The sequence below is a fragment of the Rhinoraja longicauda genome, chromosome 16 (genome assembly GCF_053455715.1).
Source record: "Rhinoraja longicauda isolate Sanriku21f chromosome 16, sRhiLon1.1, whole genome shotgun sequence".
Lineage (NCBI taxonomy): Eukaryota > Metazoa > Chordata > Chondrichthyes > Rajiformes > Arhynchobatidae > Rhinoraja > Rhinoraja longicauda.
Genome location: NC_135968.1, coordinates 46,527,472 through 46,546,676, shown reverse-complemented (window position 1 = coordinate 46,546,676; position 19,205 = coordinate 46,527,472). Strand labels below are relative to the sequence as shown.

The window sequence follows — 19,205 nt, the reverse complement described above, 5'->3', positions numbered from 1 at the left end:
GTATATTGTAAACAGCTGCGGTCCCAGCACCGAGCCTTGCGGTACCCCACTAGTCACTGCCTGCCATTCTGAACCAGGGGGCAGCACACGATGGCAGCCTCACCTGCAGTCTGTCTGTCCTTTGCGAACTCTTTTTGTTATTTTTGGTGAGTTTTGTGTTAATGTTCTCTGGTTTATTTTATGTGGGGGGTGGGGGAGGGGGTCGGGGGGAACTTTTTTTCAATCTCTTACCTTGCCGGAGGTGCGATTGTTTTCCGGATCGTATCTCCGGTCGCTCTGCGGCTTAACATCGTGGAGCTGGCGGCCTTGCCTGGGACTGTCTTTGAGCCCCACCGTGGGGGCATGGACTTACCATCTGAGCCTTTGATCCCTTGCCTGGGATCGACGCTCCAACCCTGGGATTTCACCATCGAGGGGCTCACAGTCTCGGGTAGAGATCGGTCAAGAGCTCCAAGCTGCACGAGGTTTGACTAGTCCCGACCCGGGGTAGATCGCCCGGCACGGGGGAGCTGAGATTCCCCCCCGATGCAGGAGCTTGATCACCCCGACGAGGAAGACCCGCCGCCGGCTACGGGAGACAAGATCGTCCCGTCTACGGAAGGTTAGAGGCCCCCGACCGCTGGAGGACAAAGAAGGGAGAGATTGAACTGTTTTTCGCCTTCCATCACAGTGAGGAATGTGGAGGAGTCACTGTGGTGGATGTTCATGTTAAAATGTATTTAGTGTGTCCTGTTGCTTTTTATTGTGATGACTGTACGGCAAATGAAATTCCTCATAGGTTGCAAAACATACTTGGCTAATAAAGTATGATTGTGATTGTGATTGTGATTGATTGTAATATAGCGACAGTGAAAAGAAGTAACAGTAATGACTGAAATTAAACAGTTTTCCTCAAACTACACCATTTTCTTTTTAAAGCCAAAAAAATGTAAACACAGAAACAATTTACACCAGCAAAAGTAGTGGGAGGGTAAACAAGACAAGAAAGTTGAAAATAGAATTCAAAACTCTCGTGAAGATCTAAAGCAAAAAAATTGCAAATAATAATATCCTGAAATAAATCCAGGAAACCATGGGGATATTCACCAGGTCAGGCGGCATCCGTGGAGAGAAAAACAGAGCTAGTGTTCTTGGTCAATAACCCTTTGTCAAAATGTGACTATGAAAGACATGGACATAGACATAGATATAGAAAATAGGTGCAGGAGGAGGCCATTTGGCCCTTCTAGCCAGCACCGCCATTCATTCTGATCATCCACAATCAGTAACCGTGCCTGCCTTCTCCCCATATCCCTTGATTCCACTAGCCCCTAGAGCTCCATCTAACTCTCTGTAACAGTAATTCTGTTTCTCTCTCCTAAGTGTAGCAGGAATATTGTTGGTCAGTGTGGGCAAGTTGGGCCGAAGGGCCTGTTTCCACACTGTATCACTATGACTCTATGAAGGGCCTGTTTCCACACGGTATCACTCTATGAAGGGCCTGTTTCCACACTGTATCACTCCATGACTCTATGACTATTTATACTGAAACATTACACCTCCATGGTCTGGCATCTCTTCTCAGTGCTGGAGTAAGTCCTCATTAATGGCAACTGATGGAATTCTCCGTGTTAATACATATAGGCAACTGCCCGAAATTGCTGCCGGCTTCCCATGGGTACCTTACACATCATTGCATCTGTAAACTCCAGGCCATTATGTTTCGGGAGACAGAGTCATTTCAACTAGATTATCAATACTGTTCAAGTTCAAGTTACTTCCAGACAATGCGGAACTCTGAGGGAGGATTGACCATATTAATAGAATTCTTACTTCAGTTTTCTTATTCCTCTATGTTCGGTATCACTTAGAGAAAGAAAATTGTTGAAGTAGGTTTGAGAGGAAAATAACGTACATTTAGATCCAATGTTGTGTTTTTGAGAGTAATGTGAAAGCTTTTGAAACCAGAGCTGCATTTAGTGGATGTAATGACCTGAGCAAGAAATTTGAAAACTCTCTTCAGACAGGGCAGTAGCACAGCAGGTAGTGCTGATGCTTCATAGTTCCAGCAACTGATTGAAACCTGACTTCCAGTCTTACCTGTGTGATGTTTGTACAATTTTCCAATGATCCTCCTACTGTATTTCACTTGGGCAGTATACACCCAAGCTGTATGAACATTGACTTCTCTAACTTTAAGTAACCCTTGCTTGCCCTTTCTCTCCATCCCCTCTCCGTCCCAGTTCTCCGACCAGTCTTACTGTCTCCGACCACATTTTATCTCTGTTTGCTTTGTTGTTACCTTCTCCCAGCCAACAATGATCTACTCTACATTTTCCTTTGTCTCCATTCCCTTTGTCCTGTTTTCACTCTTGACCCTCTGTTAGACCACATTTGGACTACGCCGTTGCAGCATGGGACCCATACACAAATAGAAACATTTCTTCCATCGAACGTGTCCAAAGACAGGCAGCTGGTTTTGTTACAAATACCTATGAGAGAGAAGCGAGTGTTACCCAACTTCTAAATCCATTGGGGTGGAACCCGCTCCAAGACAGACGTTAAGCCCACCGCTTGACCTGTTTATACAAAATGTTAAATGGTCAGCTCGACATAGATGACCACATCTACACCAAACCCAAACCTATCAGCAGTAGACGAAGGCACTCGATTCAATTTGAGATACCGGCTATCAAGATAGATGTGTATAGCAATTAATTCTTCCCTCACACAATTAAAGCATGGAATAGTCTTCACCCTACTATAGTTACTCAACCAGATGCAACTACATTTAAGGCAGCTCTTCTTCTCCAAGAAGCCCTTCTTGCTTAAGTCCATACTCCGCCACCTCCAGTTTAAATTCCATTTGGAATATTTTGGAGGACCAAGAACCAAGATACCCAAGAACCCACACCTTACACTTCCTTACCTATGTATCTCCCTCTCCCCTGACATCAGACTGAAGAAGGGTCTGGACCTGAAACGTCACCCATTCCTTCTCTCCAGAGATGTTGCCAGACCCGCTGAGTTACTCCAGCATTTTGTCTATTTCCAATGATCTCATGGGTTTACCCCAGGTGCTGCAGTTTCCTCCAATGTCATAAAGACATGTTGGTTGGTGGGGTTAATTGCCCACTGTAAAGTTACCCTAGTGTTGGTGAAGTGGGAGATTCAGGGGTACTGTGAGAAAGACTAGTCTGCAATGAGATAGATGAGATAATGGAATAGATGGCTTGACCTGAGACCCTGCATAGATTTCATGATTAAGTCATATCTCATTAACTCATTAATTTCATTAATTTTACTCATGACCTAGTTGTTTGCATTTAATCCCAAATTATTATCAAATGGAAATTGAACATCCTATGTAGAAAAGTTAGTAAACGATTATTTTGCAATTGTTTAGAAACAGGCCTTTCGGCCCACCGGGTCCGCGCCGACCAGTGATCCCCGCACTTTAACACTATCCTACACCCATTAGGAACATTTTTTATATTTACCAAGCCAATTAACCTAAAAACCTGTACGACTTTGGAGTGTGGGAGGAAACCGAAGATCTCAGAGAAAACCCACGCAGGTCACGGAGAGAACGTACAAACTCCATACAGACAGCACCTGTAGTCGGGATCGAACCCGGGTCTCCGGGTTCACTAACTATACACATTGCATTAACTATACACTTTCCGCATCTAACCCTGATTGCAATTACACTGAACCAGTGTTTAGAGACAGTTATGTGTAGGAATGAACTGCAGATGCTGGTTTAAACCGAAGATAGACACAAAAAGCTGGAGTAATTCAGTGGGTCAGGAAGCTGGAGAAAAGGAATAGGTGACGTTTGGGGTTGAGACCCTTCTTCAGGCTGAGAGTCAGGGGAAAGGGAAACGAGAGATATAGATGGTGATGTAGAGAGATATAGAACAAATGCAAAAAAGGTTATAATGACATAGGAAACAGGCGAGCTGTGGGCTCGGTGAAAATGAGTTGCAGACAATGAGATTCAACAAAACAGCTTTGAAACTGGTATGACAAGGGTGGGGGATCAAACGGAGAGAGAGGGGATGCAAGGATTACTTGATGAGAGAAATCAATATTCATCCCGCTGGATTGTAAGCTGACAGATACACTGACAGAAAAAGGACCAAATTCACTTGTCAGGGTATGCAAACATTAAATTACTAAAACAAGTTATTAAATCACATCTTGGTTATACTTTGTAATAATTACAAAATCTTTTCTCTCTCTTAAATGAGTGTGGAGCACTGTGGGAATAAATGGAGAAATGATAAATAGAGACTTTGCACCAATGAACACCGTACATGGCAGCCTTGCCAACAGTCGGTCTCGGCCCTTTCTTCTTTTGTTGTTTTTAGTCTGTTTTTACTTGTATGTTTTAGTGTATTTTAGTTTTTGTATTATGTGGGGGTGGGATGGGGGGGTTTAGAGGTTGGGGGAAACCGTTTTTATCTCTTCCCTCAACGGAAATGTGACTTTTTCATCGTACCTCCGTCTGCACTGCAGCTTTAACATCGTGGAACTAGCGGTCCCTTTGTTAGGGATCGACTTCGGGAGCTCCGACCGCAGGAGCTTCCACCGCTCCGACCGCAGGAGCTTTGATCGCCCCCACTGCGGTAGCTTTGATCGCCCTGACTGCGGGAGAAAAGGAGGAAAGAAGGTACAAGTGATTTGCCTTCCATCACGGTGGAGAATGTGAGTTTGCCGAAAAACAAGATGGCCGTGCTGCCTGCACTGGTGGGGACTCGGAGGGAGGGAGTGCCGTGAGTGCAGTGGTCTCGGTGTTTGTGGGGACATGGCTCCATGAGGACATCCCAGAGTCTAGTGCGAGTGTGGACGGCTTTCTGACTGTTCGGGTGGACAGGGACTGCAGAGAGAGTGACAGCGGTCGGTACAACACTGGTCACATCACGGTGAAGGAGCGTGTGTGTGGCCCGGACATTGAACTGATGGCTGTGGATCTCCACTTACGCAGTGTGCCCTGGGGATTCGCACACACCGACCGCTGTGGTGGCTGTTTAAGTCTATGTTTAATATTTATGTGGTTATGTTCTTGTTGCTTTTTTGTAATGCTGTTGGCAAATCAAATGTCACTGTACCTCAGTACACGTGACAATAAAGAACCATTGAACCATTAAACCATTGAGAAATTGGAAAAAAAGCATCACACATAAGAAAGTGATGTCAGTGTAAATATAGAAAATAGCTTTGTTCATGCTGGAACGACTTGGCATTAATGACTTGGATGAAGGGATTAAAAGTGCCATTAGCAAATTTGCAGATGATACAAAGCTGGGTGGTAGTGTGAACTGTGAGGAAGATGCTATGAGGTTGCAGGGTGACTTGGACAGGTTGTGTGAGTGGGCGGATGCATGGCAGATGCTGTTTAATGTGGATAATTGTGAGGTTATCCACTTTGGTGGTAAGAATAGGAAGGCAGATAATTATCTGAATGGTGTCAAGTTAGGAAAAGGGGACGTTCAACGAGATCTGGGTGTCCTAGTGCATCAGTCACTGAAAGGAAGCATGCAGGTACAGCAGGCAGTGAAGAAAGCCAATGGAATGTTGGCCTTCATAACAAGAGGAGTTGAGTATAGGAGCAAAGAGGTCCTTCTGCAGTTGTACAGGGCCCGAGTGAGACCGCACCTGGAGCACTGTGTGTAGTTTTGGTCTCCAAATTTGAGGAAGGATAATCTTGCTATTGAGGGGGTGCAGTGTAGGTTTACTAGGTTAATTCCCAGAATGGCGGGACTGTCGTATGTTGAAAGACTGGAACGACTAGGCTTGTATACACTGGAATTTAGAAGGATGAGAGGGGATCTTATCGAAACATATAAGATTATTAAGGGGTTGGACATGTTAGAGGCAGGAAACATGTTCCCAATGTTGGGGGAGTCCAGAACCAGGGGCCTCAGTTTAAGAATAAGGGGTAGGCCATTTAGAACGGAGATGAGGAAAAACCTTTTCAGTCAGAGAGTTGTAAATCTGTGGAATTCTCAGCCTCAGAAGGCAGTGGAGGCCAATTCTCTGAATGCATTCAAGAGAGAGCTAGATAGAGCTCTTAAGGATAGAGGAGTCAGGGGGTATGGGGAGAAGGCAGGAACGGGGTACTGATTGAGAATGATCAGCCATGATCACATTGAATGGCGGTTCTGTCTCGAAGGGCCGAATGGCCTACTCCTGCACCTATTGTTTATTGTCTATTGAATCAATGGTTTGTAGATGAAAAAGTAATTAAAAATAATAAATGGACCAATTTATTATTGGAACATCACATTAGGTCCATAGGGGGTGGGGAGGGGGGGGTGGGGAGAAGAGAAGAGTGGGGTTGGGGGGGAGGGCAGGGTGGGGGTGGGGAGAAGGGAAGCGTTGGGGGTGAGGGGGAGAGGAAGAATGGGGGTGGGGGGGGAGAGTGCGGTGCAGGCAGGGAGAGTGGGGGTAGGGGGAGGGGAGGGAGGTGGGGGCGTGTGGGGTTGAGAGGAGGGAGAGGGGGGAATAGGGGTGGGGAGGGGGAAATGGGGATGGAGACAGGGGAGGTGCAAGTGGAGGTGGGGGCAGGGGAGGGGCAAGTGGGGGTGGGTAGTGGGGATGGAGTGGGTCAGTGGGGGGAGGAGGGGGGGGGATAAGGGGGATTGAGTGGGGGGGTTGAGGGTACTACAATACTGGAGAGGCTTTGGGTCCAGGCCTCACTCAGTGACACCCTCTCCCCTTCCCTGTCCCCCCTCTACGCGGAATGGGCCCAACTGGTCCACTTGGTCTAGTAATTTTATAAACTTGTATGGAGTCAGCCCTCAGCCTCCTGCATTCCAGAGAAATATCCAATGTTGTCCAAACTCTGCAGCTAATCCCCTCCAATCATGGCAACATGCATGTAAACCCCTTCTGCACCCTCTCCAAAGCCTCAACATCCTTCCTGTAATGAGATGAACAGAATAGCAATAATGCTTCTAATGCAGCCTAACCAAAGGTTTACAAAGTTGTAACATGACTTCCTGCCCTTTATATTCAATGCCATGACCGATGAAGACACCTTGACCACGCTATCCACCTGCGTTGCCACTTTCTGGGAGTTTAACACCAAGATCCCTCCTCAGACTCCATCATCCTCTGATGCCAAGCATAATATTCCTCCTTTATCCTTCAGCAGTCTTACCGTCTCCTTAATCACCCTCTTGTCTTTAATGTTTAGGATAGATGGGAAAGGTTTAGAGCAGGGGTCAGCAACCCCTGCCTATTCCGGCACGCCGCCTGTTTTTGTACGGCCCGTGAGTTAATAATGATTTTTGCAGTTTTAAAAGGTTGAAATAAAATCAAAAGAAGAATATTATTGGAGCACAGCCATGTGTGAGGTGGGGGTGAGCTGCCAGCGATCCGGCCACTCACGGGGGGAGCGGTCGCCCACTGGGCTGCGATACACTACCGACATTCACTGTAATCCACCCACATCCGGCCACCTCCAACACATTTGAAGTATTGCATGCAACTCTGCATGTACTGTTGCAAGTATTGCATGTACTGTTGCAGTTCCTCTTGCACTGTTGCAGGACTGTTGCATGTACTGTTGAAGTTCCTCTTGCACTGTTGCAGGACTGGTGCATGCACTGTTGCAGTTCCTCTTGCACTGTTGCAGGACTGTTGCATGTACTGTTGCAGTTCCTCTTGCACTGTTAGAAGCAGTCAATGTTGGGGAAGTTAACGCCACCCGCCACGACAACAACGTTGCTTTTAAATCTTTCTATAACATGTCTACACATCTGTTCGGTTGGGATGCCTATAGTACAATCCCATCAGAATGACCGCACCTTCCTTATTACACGTCTGAGTTTCAGTTTCAGTTTCAGTTTCTGTTCCCAATCAGGAATAGTTGAAACTATAAAGGAACTGTCAGGCACAACATCCAGAACACTTTGAGATTGATTCAACCTGAGAAAGTACTGCTCGAGCTGAGAAAGGAGTATAAAGTGTTTTCCATCCAAGCAGCATAATGAGGTAAGGACTATTCCTACTGTGTCTAAGTTTACCTGCAGATTATTATTGAGGATGTGGTCTACTGAAAATTAGTGGATCAATTTGAAATTAAGTTGAACAGCTCAGAATGGTAACGTCGACCGGCACGGTAGTTTAGGAAAATAACTGCAGATGCTGGTACATATCGAAGGTATCACAAAATGCTGGAGTAACTCAGCAGGTCAGGCAGCATCTAGGAGAGAGGGAATGGGTGACGTTTCGGGCCGAGACCCTTCTTCAGACTGTGGGGGAGGAGAGAGTGGGGGTGGGGGGAAGGGAGTTGGGGGAGTGGGAGTGGGGGGAGGAGAGGTGGGGGAAGAGGGACAGTGGGTGTAGGGGGCAGGGGAGGGTGGGGGTGAGGGGGTTGGGGGTCAGGGGTCAGAGAGTGCGGGTGGGGGGGAAGGGGGACAGTGCGGGGCAAGGGAGAGTGGGGTGGTGGAAGGGGGGAGGGGGAAGGAGAGTGGGGGTGGAGGTGAAAGGGGGGGTGGAGGAGGAGACAGTTGGGGGGGGGTGGGGGGAAGTAGAGAGTGGGGGTGGGGAGGAGGGAAGATTGAGGGTGGGGGGAGAGTGGGGTGCGGGCACGGTGAGTGGAGGCACAGGGAGGTGGGAGCGAGTGGGGGTGAGGAGAGGGGGAAATAGGGGTGGGTGGAGGAAATGGGGGTGGAGGCAGGGCGCTCCCCCCCCCCCCGCTGGACCTTTAACTAATGCGCTCCCCCCCCCCCCCCGGACCTTTAACTAATGCGCTCCCCCCCCCCCCCCTCTGCCACTTTCTGGGAGTTTAACACCAAGATCCCTCCTCAGACTCCATCATCCTCTGATGCCAAGCATAATATTCCTCCTTTATCCTTCAGCAGTCTTACCGTCTCCTTAATTACCCTCTTGTGTTTAATGTCTAGGATAGATGGGAAAGGTTTAGAGCAGGGATCGGCAACCCCTGCCTATTCCGGCCCGCTGCCTGTTTTTGTACGGCCCGTGAGTTAATAATGGGTTTTGCAGTTTTAAAAGGTTGAAAAAAAATCAAAAGAAAAATATTATTGGAGCACAGCCATGTGTGAGGTGGGGGTGAGCTGCCAGCGATCCGGCCACTCACGGGGGAAGCGGTCGCCCACTGGGCTGCGATACACTACCGACATTCACTGTAATCCACCCACATCCGGCCACCTCCAACACATTTGAAGTATTGCATGCAACTCTGGTTGCCCCAATACAGGAGGGATGTTGCAGGACTGTTGCATGTACTGTTGCAGTTCCTCTTGCACTGTTGCAGGACTGTTGCATGTACTGTTGCAGTTCCTCTTGCACTGTTGCAGGACTGTTCCAGTTCCTCTTGCACTGTTGCAGGACTGTTGCATGTACTGTTGCAGTTCCTCTTGTTAGAAGCAGTCAATGTTGGGGAAGCTAACGCCACCCGCCACGACAACAACGTTGCTTTTAAATCTTTCCATAACATGTCTACACATCTGTTCGTTTACCCCCCCTGGTGGTTGGGATGCCTATAGTACAATCACATCAGAATGACTGCACCTTCCTTATTTTTCACCTCAACCACATTTCCCCAGTGGATGGATTGTCCACTGGGTCCTCCCTGTGTACAGCTGTGACATTCTACCTTATTAATAGTGCAACTCCTCCACCTCCTTTACCTCCCTCTCTCTCTCTCTATCACGTCTGAAACATCTAAACCTTGAAGCATTAAACTGCCAGTCCTGTCCCTTTCACAACCAAGCGACCATAATGTGGTCATGGTCACAACATCATCGTTCTATACAGGCTCCAAGCTGATTCAGGCCCTACACTCAACCAAAGTTTCCAAAATACTACTTGCATTGAAATAAACACAGCTCAGCCCCTCAGCCTCAACATGTTCATTAACCTGTCCCTGATTGTCCTTTCTTTGCAACTTACTTTCCATAACCTCCACCTTCCCATTAGTCCCTCCACTTGCTGACCTGCTCCATTGCCCACCTCACTGACACTCATGAGGCGAGAGGGGGATCCTCGACAACCTGGAGGTCCTATATTTAACCTACTACCCAACTCCCAAAATTGCAGGACCTGATCTCCCTTCCTAAATATGTCATTGGCACCAATATGGACAAGGATCTCTGGAGACTTCCCTCTCAGAATATCCAGTTCTCTCCCAATCATCATTGACTCTAGCATCAGGGAGGCAACACACCATCCCAGAGTCTTGCCTGGAGACTGCTTCAGGTCAATGACAAAATAACCAAATGCAGCTTGTCTGGTCTGCTGACTATTTGTGAGATTGGGAGACAGACTTGCCTGACATGGAATTTGATGAATTTTATTCTCTTGCAGCAGCAGAATGAGAGATTTGTTGAAAGAGAAGCTCGATCAGCTTGAGTGTCACTTCACGTGGGGCCCACAGAAGGAGACCCTTGACTTGGACGATATGGTGTACCGATTAAAAGATGCCACAATCTTTGCAGCTAAATATCAAGCCACATCCTACAACCAACTCGCTTTTGTAAACTGCCTGCAAGGCAACTGTGAGGAAGCTCTTCAAAACTTAAAGGAAGCTGACAGGATTATGAGGGAGAACCACAAAGATACATTTGAAAGAAACAGCATCATCACCTGTGGAAACTGTGCCTGGGTGCATTACCACATGGGACAACTGACCGAGGCCCAGTCCTACCTCGACAAGCTGGAGATGATCTGTAAACCACTCACTGATGGCCCTCGCTATACAGCAATGATACCTGAAGTGTTTGGGGAGAAGGGATGGTCATTGTTGAGTTCTGCAGCTCTATACTATGAGAAGGCTATGGAATGTTTTGAGAAAGCTCTGGGGAAAGATCCCAATAACACGGAGTGGATCATGGGCAAAGCAACTGTTCTGTTTCGTCTGGAAGCATTTTCTGGAACGCCAGAGAGTCATGGACGGAGTGAGTCAGTGAAGTATCTGCGACGTGTATTGGAGCTGGATCCAGATGATGCAATGGCCATGGTGCTGCTGGCCTTAAAATTGAAAGGACTCGGTAAAAAGGAAGAAGCAAAGACATTAGTTGAACAAGCATTGCAGAAGGCCAGTGAGCGTCCATATTTGCTTTGCTACGCGGCAAAATTTTACAGAGAAGATGGAGCAGTGGAGAAAGCAATCAATCTATTGAAGCAAGCGTTAGAATTAACTCCACACTCATGCTTCTCACACCACCAAATTGGAATATGTTATAGTATTAAACTGAACAAACCTGGTAATAGAAATCGTGGGCAGCAAGCTGAGTTGATCGGTCAATGTAAATATCATTTTTGGAAAGCCACTGAGTGCCGTCCGAGGAGTGCTGTTCGACCAAAGCTGGATTACGCAGATATTTGCATAAGAAATGAAGAGTATTCTGAGGCAGAGGAGATCTACAATGATCTGGTGAAATTGGAGGACATCCGTCCAGAATACACACAGCTGATATGTTTAAAGGCTGGGTCATTTGAACTGTACCAGAAACGATCGGAATCAAGCGCCATCAGCCTATTTCTGAAAGGAGTGAAGATTGAATATGATTCAAGAGAACGGAGACTGTGTAAGGAAAAATTGGAGAAGTGGGCAGATAAAAAACTTTACTATGCTCCACGTGACAGCAAAGCTCTTGGTGTTAGAGGGTTAACATATCAGCTGGATGGGAACAAGTCCAAAGCTATTGAATACTTTGAAAAGGCCTTGGAGATTGATCATGAGAATGAAGAATATCTGCGTGCTCTTTCAGAATTACACCTTTGAGGACCACAAGGATGCTTATAATATGCACCAATTTCATCTGATCTGACGATAGGTTTGGTGATGTGTGTATTTCACTAATTATATTCTGATAGCATCTTTGAATGAAAGCTTTACTTATGAGTGTGAAATTTTCAAAAATTATCTTGCGCTTCATTTAAAGATTTTTTTAAATTATTCTACTTTTACAAATAACAACACCTCAAGCACATCAATCAAATGGAATTTGGTTGTGCAAGTGAGGAATTGGTGTTTCGTTTGGAAAGATGGGAATTGGGAAATGGCAGCATGTGGAACCAGGATCATTAATGGGATTTCAAGAGATGATATTATTGACAAAGGAAAGATTCAAGTTTACATTATCAGGCATAATAATGAATAATCAAGGACAATGTAGCTGCAAAAATCTAATCCATTTTGAAAATACCAACGGATTGATAATGGAACCAGAAATTGGAAGTGATTAATGGAAAGATTAACCCTTTCATGTGGCCATCCCCAACAGTGAATATTGACAACTGGCATTCCTGTAATACTTTGTACTAAAATGACTATAACATGACTATAATACGTTATACCTAGTAACTTTGGCCAGAAACGTGGTGAGTCTTTGTGTACTTTGTGTATTGTATACAAAATAAAGAATTTCACTGTGCCCAAGTACATGTGGCAATAGTGTATCATTTAATAGCCTGATGGCTGTAGGGAAGGAGCTGTTCCTGAACCTGGACACAGCCACACTGGCATAGCCCCGATGTGGAGACCCTTGAGGACAGATGCTGCTTTCTTGCGGTGACACCTGACGTAGATGCTTTTGATGGTCAGGATGACTGTGCTCACGTTGGACTGGGCTGAACCACCACTTTGCAGCAGCCTCCATTCAGGTGCATGGGATTTGTTATACCAGGCCATGGTGCAACCAGTTAGGATACTTTCTACAATACAACTGTAGGTTTGTTTGGGTAGCCTGTAACATGGTGAATCTCTTTCAACATCTAACAAGTGTATTTCAGTGTCGGAGCAGCAGTGGGAGATTTCAAAAGGTAGTTGTTCGATTGGCTAATTGAATGCCAATAAATTGGCTAATTGGGCAGTCAATACCCAGAAGACAAAGTATAGAAGAGTGACATTTAGTGAGCCGTATGCTCTGAGAGGGGTTGTGTGGAGGTGAAGTGCTGTGTTGAGGGTCAGTGTGAGGCTGTGTTTTAAGTGCTGTGGATTTAGCTCAAGGAGGCTCAGTAAAGGCTGAGCAGAGGGTAACAGGAGGTAAAGGTAAATGGTCTGCTGTTCCTTGTGAGTAATTGTTGTGGTTTTTATTCTTGGTTTTAGAGCATAGAGATGGAAGGTGGAAAAATGACATGCTGCTCCTGCAGAATAGGGGCCAGGGAAATTTCTGGTATCCCTGATGACCACATGTGGGTGGTGTGGCCAGATGCAACACCTTACAGAGAGTATTAGGCACCTGGAGCAGTGGCTGGTTGACCTCAGGACCATCCAGAAGAACGCGAGCTTCATCGATGAAGCCATAGCAAGGTGGTCATGCCGAAGATAAAGCAAAAGATTAGATGGGTGGACAAAGTGTGCTGGAGACCCACTGGGCATTCCCCGTTGAAACAGGTACACACTTCTGCATACTGTTGGGGGAGATGACCGGTCAGGGGTGCTTAGCAGTAGCAGTGTGGTCTGTGGGACCAAGTCAGGCTCTGAGACACAGCAAGGAAGGGTAATGTCAGGCAGAGCCTTTGTGATAGGAAACATATTAGTTAGGGGGACAGAGAGGAGATTCTGTGGCAGCAATCGAGATTCCAGGATAGTGCATTGCCCCTGCAACTCCCTGGTGAACTCATCCCTTCCCACCTGAACCATTCCCCTCCCCAGATAGGAGATGCAACACCTGTCCCTACACCTCCTCCCTCGACTCTGTCCAGGGACCCCAACAGTCCTTTCAGGTTAGGCAGAGGTTCACTTGCACCTCCTCCAACCTCATCGACTGTATCCTTTGTTCAAGGTGTGGACTCTTATACACCGGCTCTTATACACTACAAATGTAGACTGGGTGATCACCTTCGCTCAGTCCGCCTGGACCTACCTGATCACCCAGTTGCCTAACACTTTAATTCCCCCTCCCATTCCCACACAGACCTTTCTGTCCCAGGCCTCGTCCACTGTCAGAGTGAGGCCAAACACAAATTGGAGGGACAGCATCTCATATTTTGCTTGGACAGTTTACAACCCAACGGTTTGTATATTGATTTCTTTCACTTCAACTTACCCTTGCATCCCCTCTCTTTTTATCCCTCCTCCACCCAGGTGGTTGTACTAGTTTCAAAGTCGTCTTGTTGAGTCTCATTGTCTGTAAATCATTTCACCTAGTCCACAGCTAACAATGGCCTCCTTTATCATTGTGACTTTTTTGCAAATCTTTAATTTATTTGTTCTATATCTCTCTATATCACCGTCTATATCTCTCATTTCCCTTTCCCCTGACTCTCAGTCCGAAGAAAGGTCTTGACCCAAACGCCACCTATTCCTTTTCTCCAGAGATGCTGTCTGATTGCTGAGTTACTCCAGATTTTTGTGTCTATCTTCAGTTTAAACCAGCACCTGCAGTTCCTTCTTACACATAATGCCAATACCAACTGGTATCCGACTGCACGTTATCCATATCACTCTATTCCCAGCATATCCATATGCCTGTCCAAATGTGTCTTAAATGCCACTATCGCATCTACCTCAGCACCACCTCCAGAAGCATGTTCCAGGCACTGACCATCTGTGTAAAATACATGCCCCACACATCTCCTGTCAACGTTGTCCCTCTCAACGTAAAGCGATGTCCTCTATTATTTGATATTTCCATGCTGGGATAAAGGTTGTAACAGCGGATCCTATCTGTGATTCACATAACTTTATATACTTCTATCAGGTTTTGCTGCAACCTCCAGCATTCCAGAGAAAACAGTACAAGTCTGTACAACCGTACCTTGTAGCTAGTCCCCACTAATCCATGCATCGTCTTAGCAAACCTGCTCTGCACTCTTCCCAAAGCTTCCACGTCCTTCCTGTACTGGGGCTACCAGACCTGCACACACTGCTCCAAATGCAGCATGTAAAGATGCATCATGATGTCCTGTACCTTATACTCAATGCCCCATATTTGGTATTAAGCAAGAATACTTTATGCCTTCTTCATCAATTTATCAACTCGTGTTGCCACTTTCAAGGAGTTATGGAGTTGGACCCCAAGAGGATACACTGATATCCCCTCTGTACATCAATGCCCCTAAGGGTCAGGCAGCTAAATGTAGATTTTCTCCTTATATATGACCTCCCAAATTGCAACAGCCACACTTGCTCAGATTAAACTCCATCTGCTATTTCTACACTTGTATGTGTTGCTGATCTATACCCTGCTGTATACTCTGACAGTCTGTCTCACAGTCTGCTACCCCAGCAATCAGCAATGTTCTCTGCAAACATACTAACCAACACATCTGCATTTACAACCAAGTCATTTATATACGCAGTATATCACAAACAGCAGAGATCCCAGCACAGATCCCTGTGGTACACAACATCTTGAGGGATGGCGCAGTGGTAGAGCCTCACAGGTGAGCCCAGTCTGGTTGGCAGATGGGTGGACTACGACCAGAGATGGAAAGGAGACAAAAGCCTGTGAGAAAAGGGGAGAAGAGGCTTGAAACGTGAAGCCAGAGGTGGAAGGGTGGGGGGGGGGGGAGGGAGGGAGGGGAAATGGGGGCAGGATAGTGGGAGACATGGGTGCACATCCAGGTGGGGTACAGGGAAGAGGTGGGGAGATGAAAGAGGGGGGGTTGTTGATTAATAACCTAGAATTGAAGAATTCAATGTTCACCGGGTTAATTCCCGGGACGGCGGGACTGACACGCGATGAAACAAAGGGTCGACTGGGCTTGTATTCACTGGAATTTAGAAGGACGAGAGGGGATCTTATAGAGGTGTACAAAATTCCTTGGGGATCGGATGGGCTGGATGCAGGCAACACGTACCCCGTGTTGGGGAGTCCAGAACCAGGGGTCACGGGGTTTAAGAATAAGGGGACGGCCATTTAGGACTGGGATGAGGAGCAACTTTTCCCCCCGGAGAGTTGTGAATCTGTGGAATTCTCTGCCACAGAAGGCAGTGGAGGCCAATTCACTGGATGTTTTCAAGAGAGTTAGATTTGGCTCGCAGGGCTAACGGAATCGAGGGATACGAGGAGAATTCAGGCGTGGGTTACTGATTGTGGATGATCGGCTGTGATATCAATGAATGGCGGTGCTGGCTCGAGGGGCCAAATGGACTCCTCCTGCACCTATTTGCGATGTTTTGATGTTTCGATACCATTGGGTTGTAAGGTACCCAAGTGGATTGTGAGGTGCTGTTCCACCAGTTTGCATGTGGACTCATTCTGGCAAAGCAGGAGGCCAATAGCTGAAGGTGACTGGGCCTAGGATACTGTCCTGACAACCTCCTGCAGTGATGGCCCAGGACTGCAAGGATTGACTTCTCAAAACCACAACAATGTTCCAGATCTCTAGTCTCCCTCTCCCGTGGCTCCCAGTCTGACAAAGGGTCCCAACCACAAATGTCACCCATTCCTTCTCTCCAGAGATGCTGCCTGTCCCGCTGAGTTACTCCAGCATTTTGTCTTTCTTCAGTGTAAAACAGCATCTGCAGTTCCTTCCTAAACATTTTGTCTGTTCCACTCAAAATCTCCTCGAGGTATGCCTACTTTGAAGAATCTCTCCCCCTCTGACCGGCGGGAGTCCTACAACACCCTCTCTCACTGCTCCCCCTCTGTGTTTCCTCCCACTCCCCAGCTCTGCGACCATGTTTTAACCCAGACTCCACATTTCCTGGATCAACATCGGCTCTGTTCTGTCATTTTCTCATCTTACCCTTCCATATCTCTAGTCCCCTTCACCTCTGACTCTCAGTCTGAAGAATGTCACCTATTGCTTCTCTCCAGAGATGCCGCCTGTCCCGCTGAGTTACTCCAGCATTTTGTGTCTGTCTTCCTTTGTGTAAGGTATGGCTCCAATCACTGGAGCGATTCCTATTGATGTTTCCACTGACCTCAGTTTATCCAGGATATCTCGATGCAGATCTGGATGTGTTCTCATGATGTTCGTGATTGGGCAGCACGGTGGCACAGCGGTAGAGTTGCTGCCTTACAGCGAATGCAGCGCCGGAGACCCGGGTTCCATCCCGACTGCGGGTGCTGTCTGTACGGAGTTTGTACGTTCTCCCCGTGATCTGCGTGGGTTTTCTCCGAGATCTTCAGTTTCCCCCCACACTCCAAAGACGTACAGGTTTGTAGGTTAATTGGCTTGGTAAATGTAAAAAATGGTCCCTAGTGTGTGTAGGATAGTGTTAGTGTGCGGAGATCACTGGTCGGCGCAGACCCGGTGGGCCAAAAGGGCCTGTTTCCGTGCTGTATCTCTAAACTAAATTCAGATTTTTAATTGAATCTTAACAATCTCAAGGCACATTTTGCATTCCATTGCCATCATAGCTGTCCTGTCTCCCTGCCATGTTTATTGTCTCACTTGATAAAAGTGAATCAGAGGACACCATGCTCTGTGATCCGTGATTGTACACTTTAAGACAGGTAAATCATTTCACAAAATTGCATCAATTGATTCAACCACCAGTAAATGCATCTGCGATTCTATGGCTCTCATTTTCGCCTCCCTGCTGACTGATCCATGCTAGAATTCCCTATGAATACTGATATCCACACCGGCCTGCCCTTATCTATCAGCTATGTATCAGCTTCCCACTGGGATTCCGTTCATTCGAGTTTCCTGTTTTATATTCATGGCATAAGATCACAAAGAAGCTGTGACTTTTATGCCTGATCAATCTTCAATAATCAATGTAAGTGGAAGTTTTACAAACGTTTAATTATATATTTGAAATCTCTTGAGCCCAATATCAGCAATGGTGAGGAACTTGGAGGACTTGATGCAAGATAAAATTCGCAGTCATTGAAGATAACTGAAGATGAGAAAAAACTTTTTCACCCTGAGAGTTGTGAATCTGTGGAATTCTCTGCGACAGAAGGCAGTGGAGGTCAATTCACTGAATGAATTTTTAAAGAGAGTTAGACAGAGCTCTAGGGACTAGCAGACTCAAGGGATATGGGGAGAAGGCAGGCACGGGTTACTGATTGTGGATGATCAGCCATGATCACAATGAATTGTGGTGCTGGCTCGAAGGGCCGAACGGCCTCCTCCTGCACCTATTTTCTATGTTTCTATGGCTTTATGCGGAAAAAAACGTCAAGCATTGGTACAAGTTATGTTCTGATAGAGTTCTTTGAATAAATAATAGTGTGGATTCATGAAGAAATCCAATGGAATTTGCCTGAGATAAATTTTCTAGTGCATATTACTAGAGTTCAAAATAGGAGATTTTTTAATAGAGTTTAATAGATATAAAGAATATATAGCAACACAATAGACAATAGGTGCAGGAGGAGGCCATTCGGCCCTTCGAGCCAGCAATGTTATCGTCCATTCAATGTGATCATGGCTGATCATTCTCAATCAGTACCCCGTTCCTGCCTTCTCCCCAAACCCCCTGACTCCGCTATCCTTAAGAGCTCTATCTAGCTCTCTCTTGAATGCATTCAGAGAATTGGCCTCCACTGCCTTCTGAGGCAGAGAATTCCACAGATTCACAACTCTCTGACTGAAAAAGGTTTTCCCTCATCTCAGTTCTAAATGGCCTACCCCTTATTCTTAAACTGTGGCCCCTTGTTCTGGACTCCCCCAACATTGGAAACATGTTTCCTGCCTATAACGTGTCCAACCCCTTAATAATCTTATACGTTTCGATAAGATCTCTTCTCATCCTTCTAAATTCCAGTGTATACAAGCCTAGTTGCTCCAGTCTTTCAACATATGACAGTCCCGCCATTCCCGCCATTCCGGGAATTAACCTAGTAAACCTATGCTACACGCTCTCAATAGCAAGAATATCCTTCCAAAGCTGCACACAGTACTCCAGGTGCGGTCTCACTAGGGCCTTGTACAACTGCAGAAGAACCTCTTTGCTCCTATACTCAACTCCTTTTGTTATAAAGGCCAACATTCCGTTGGCGTTCTTCACTGCCTGCTGTACCTGCATGCTTCCTTTCAGTGACTGATGCACTAGGACATCCAGATCTCGTTGTCCGTCCCCTTTTCCTAACTTGACACCATTCAGATAATACTCTGCCTTCCTATTCTTACCACCAAAGTGGATAACCTCACACTTATCCACATTAAACTGCATCTGCCATGCATCCGCCCACTCACACAACCTGTCCAAGTCACCCTGCAACCTCATTGCATTTTCCTCACAGTTCACACAACCACCCAGCTTTGTATCATTTGCAAATTTGCTAATGGTATTTTAATCCCTTCATCCAAGTCATTAGTGTATATTGTAAACAGCTGCG

General features: G+C 46.5%; 1 protein-coding gene across 1 annotated transcript; it reads left to right on the top strand.

The window, feature by feature from the left end:
- Positions 1 to 7,882: 7,882 nt before the first annotated feature.
- LOC144600843 (interferon-induced protein with tetratricopeptide repeats 5-like) lies at positions 7,883 to 11,740 on the top strand. The gene is made up of 2 exons (XM_078412732.1): positions 7,883 to 7,983; positions 10,321 to 11,740. The coding sequence occupies exons 1-2, from the start codon at positions 7,979 to 7,981 to the stop codon at positions 11,738 to 11,740; spliced, it is 1,425 nt and encodes a 474-aa protein (XP_078268858.1). The 5' UTR covers positions 7,883 to 7,978.
- The last annotated feature ends 7,465 nt before the right edge of the window (positions 11,741 to 19,205 follow it).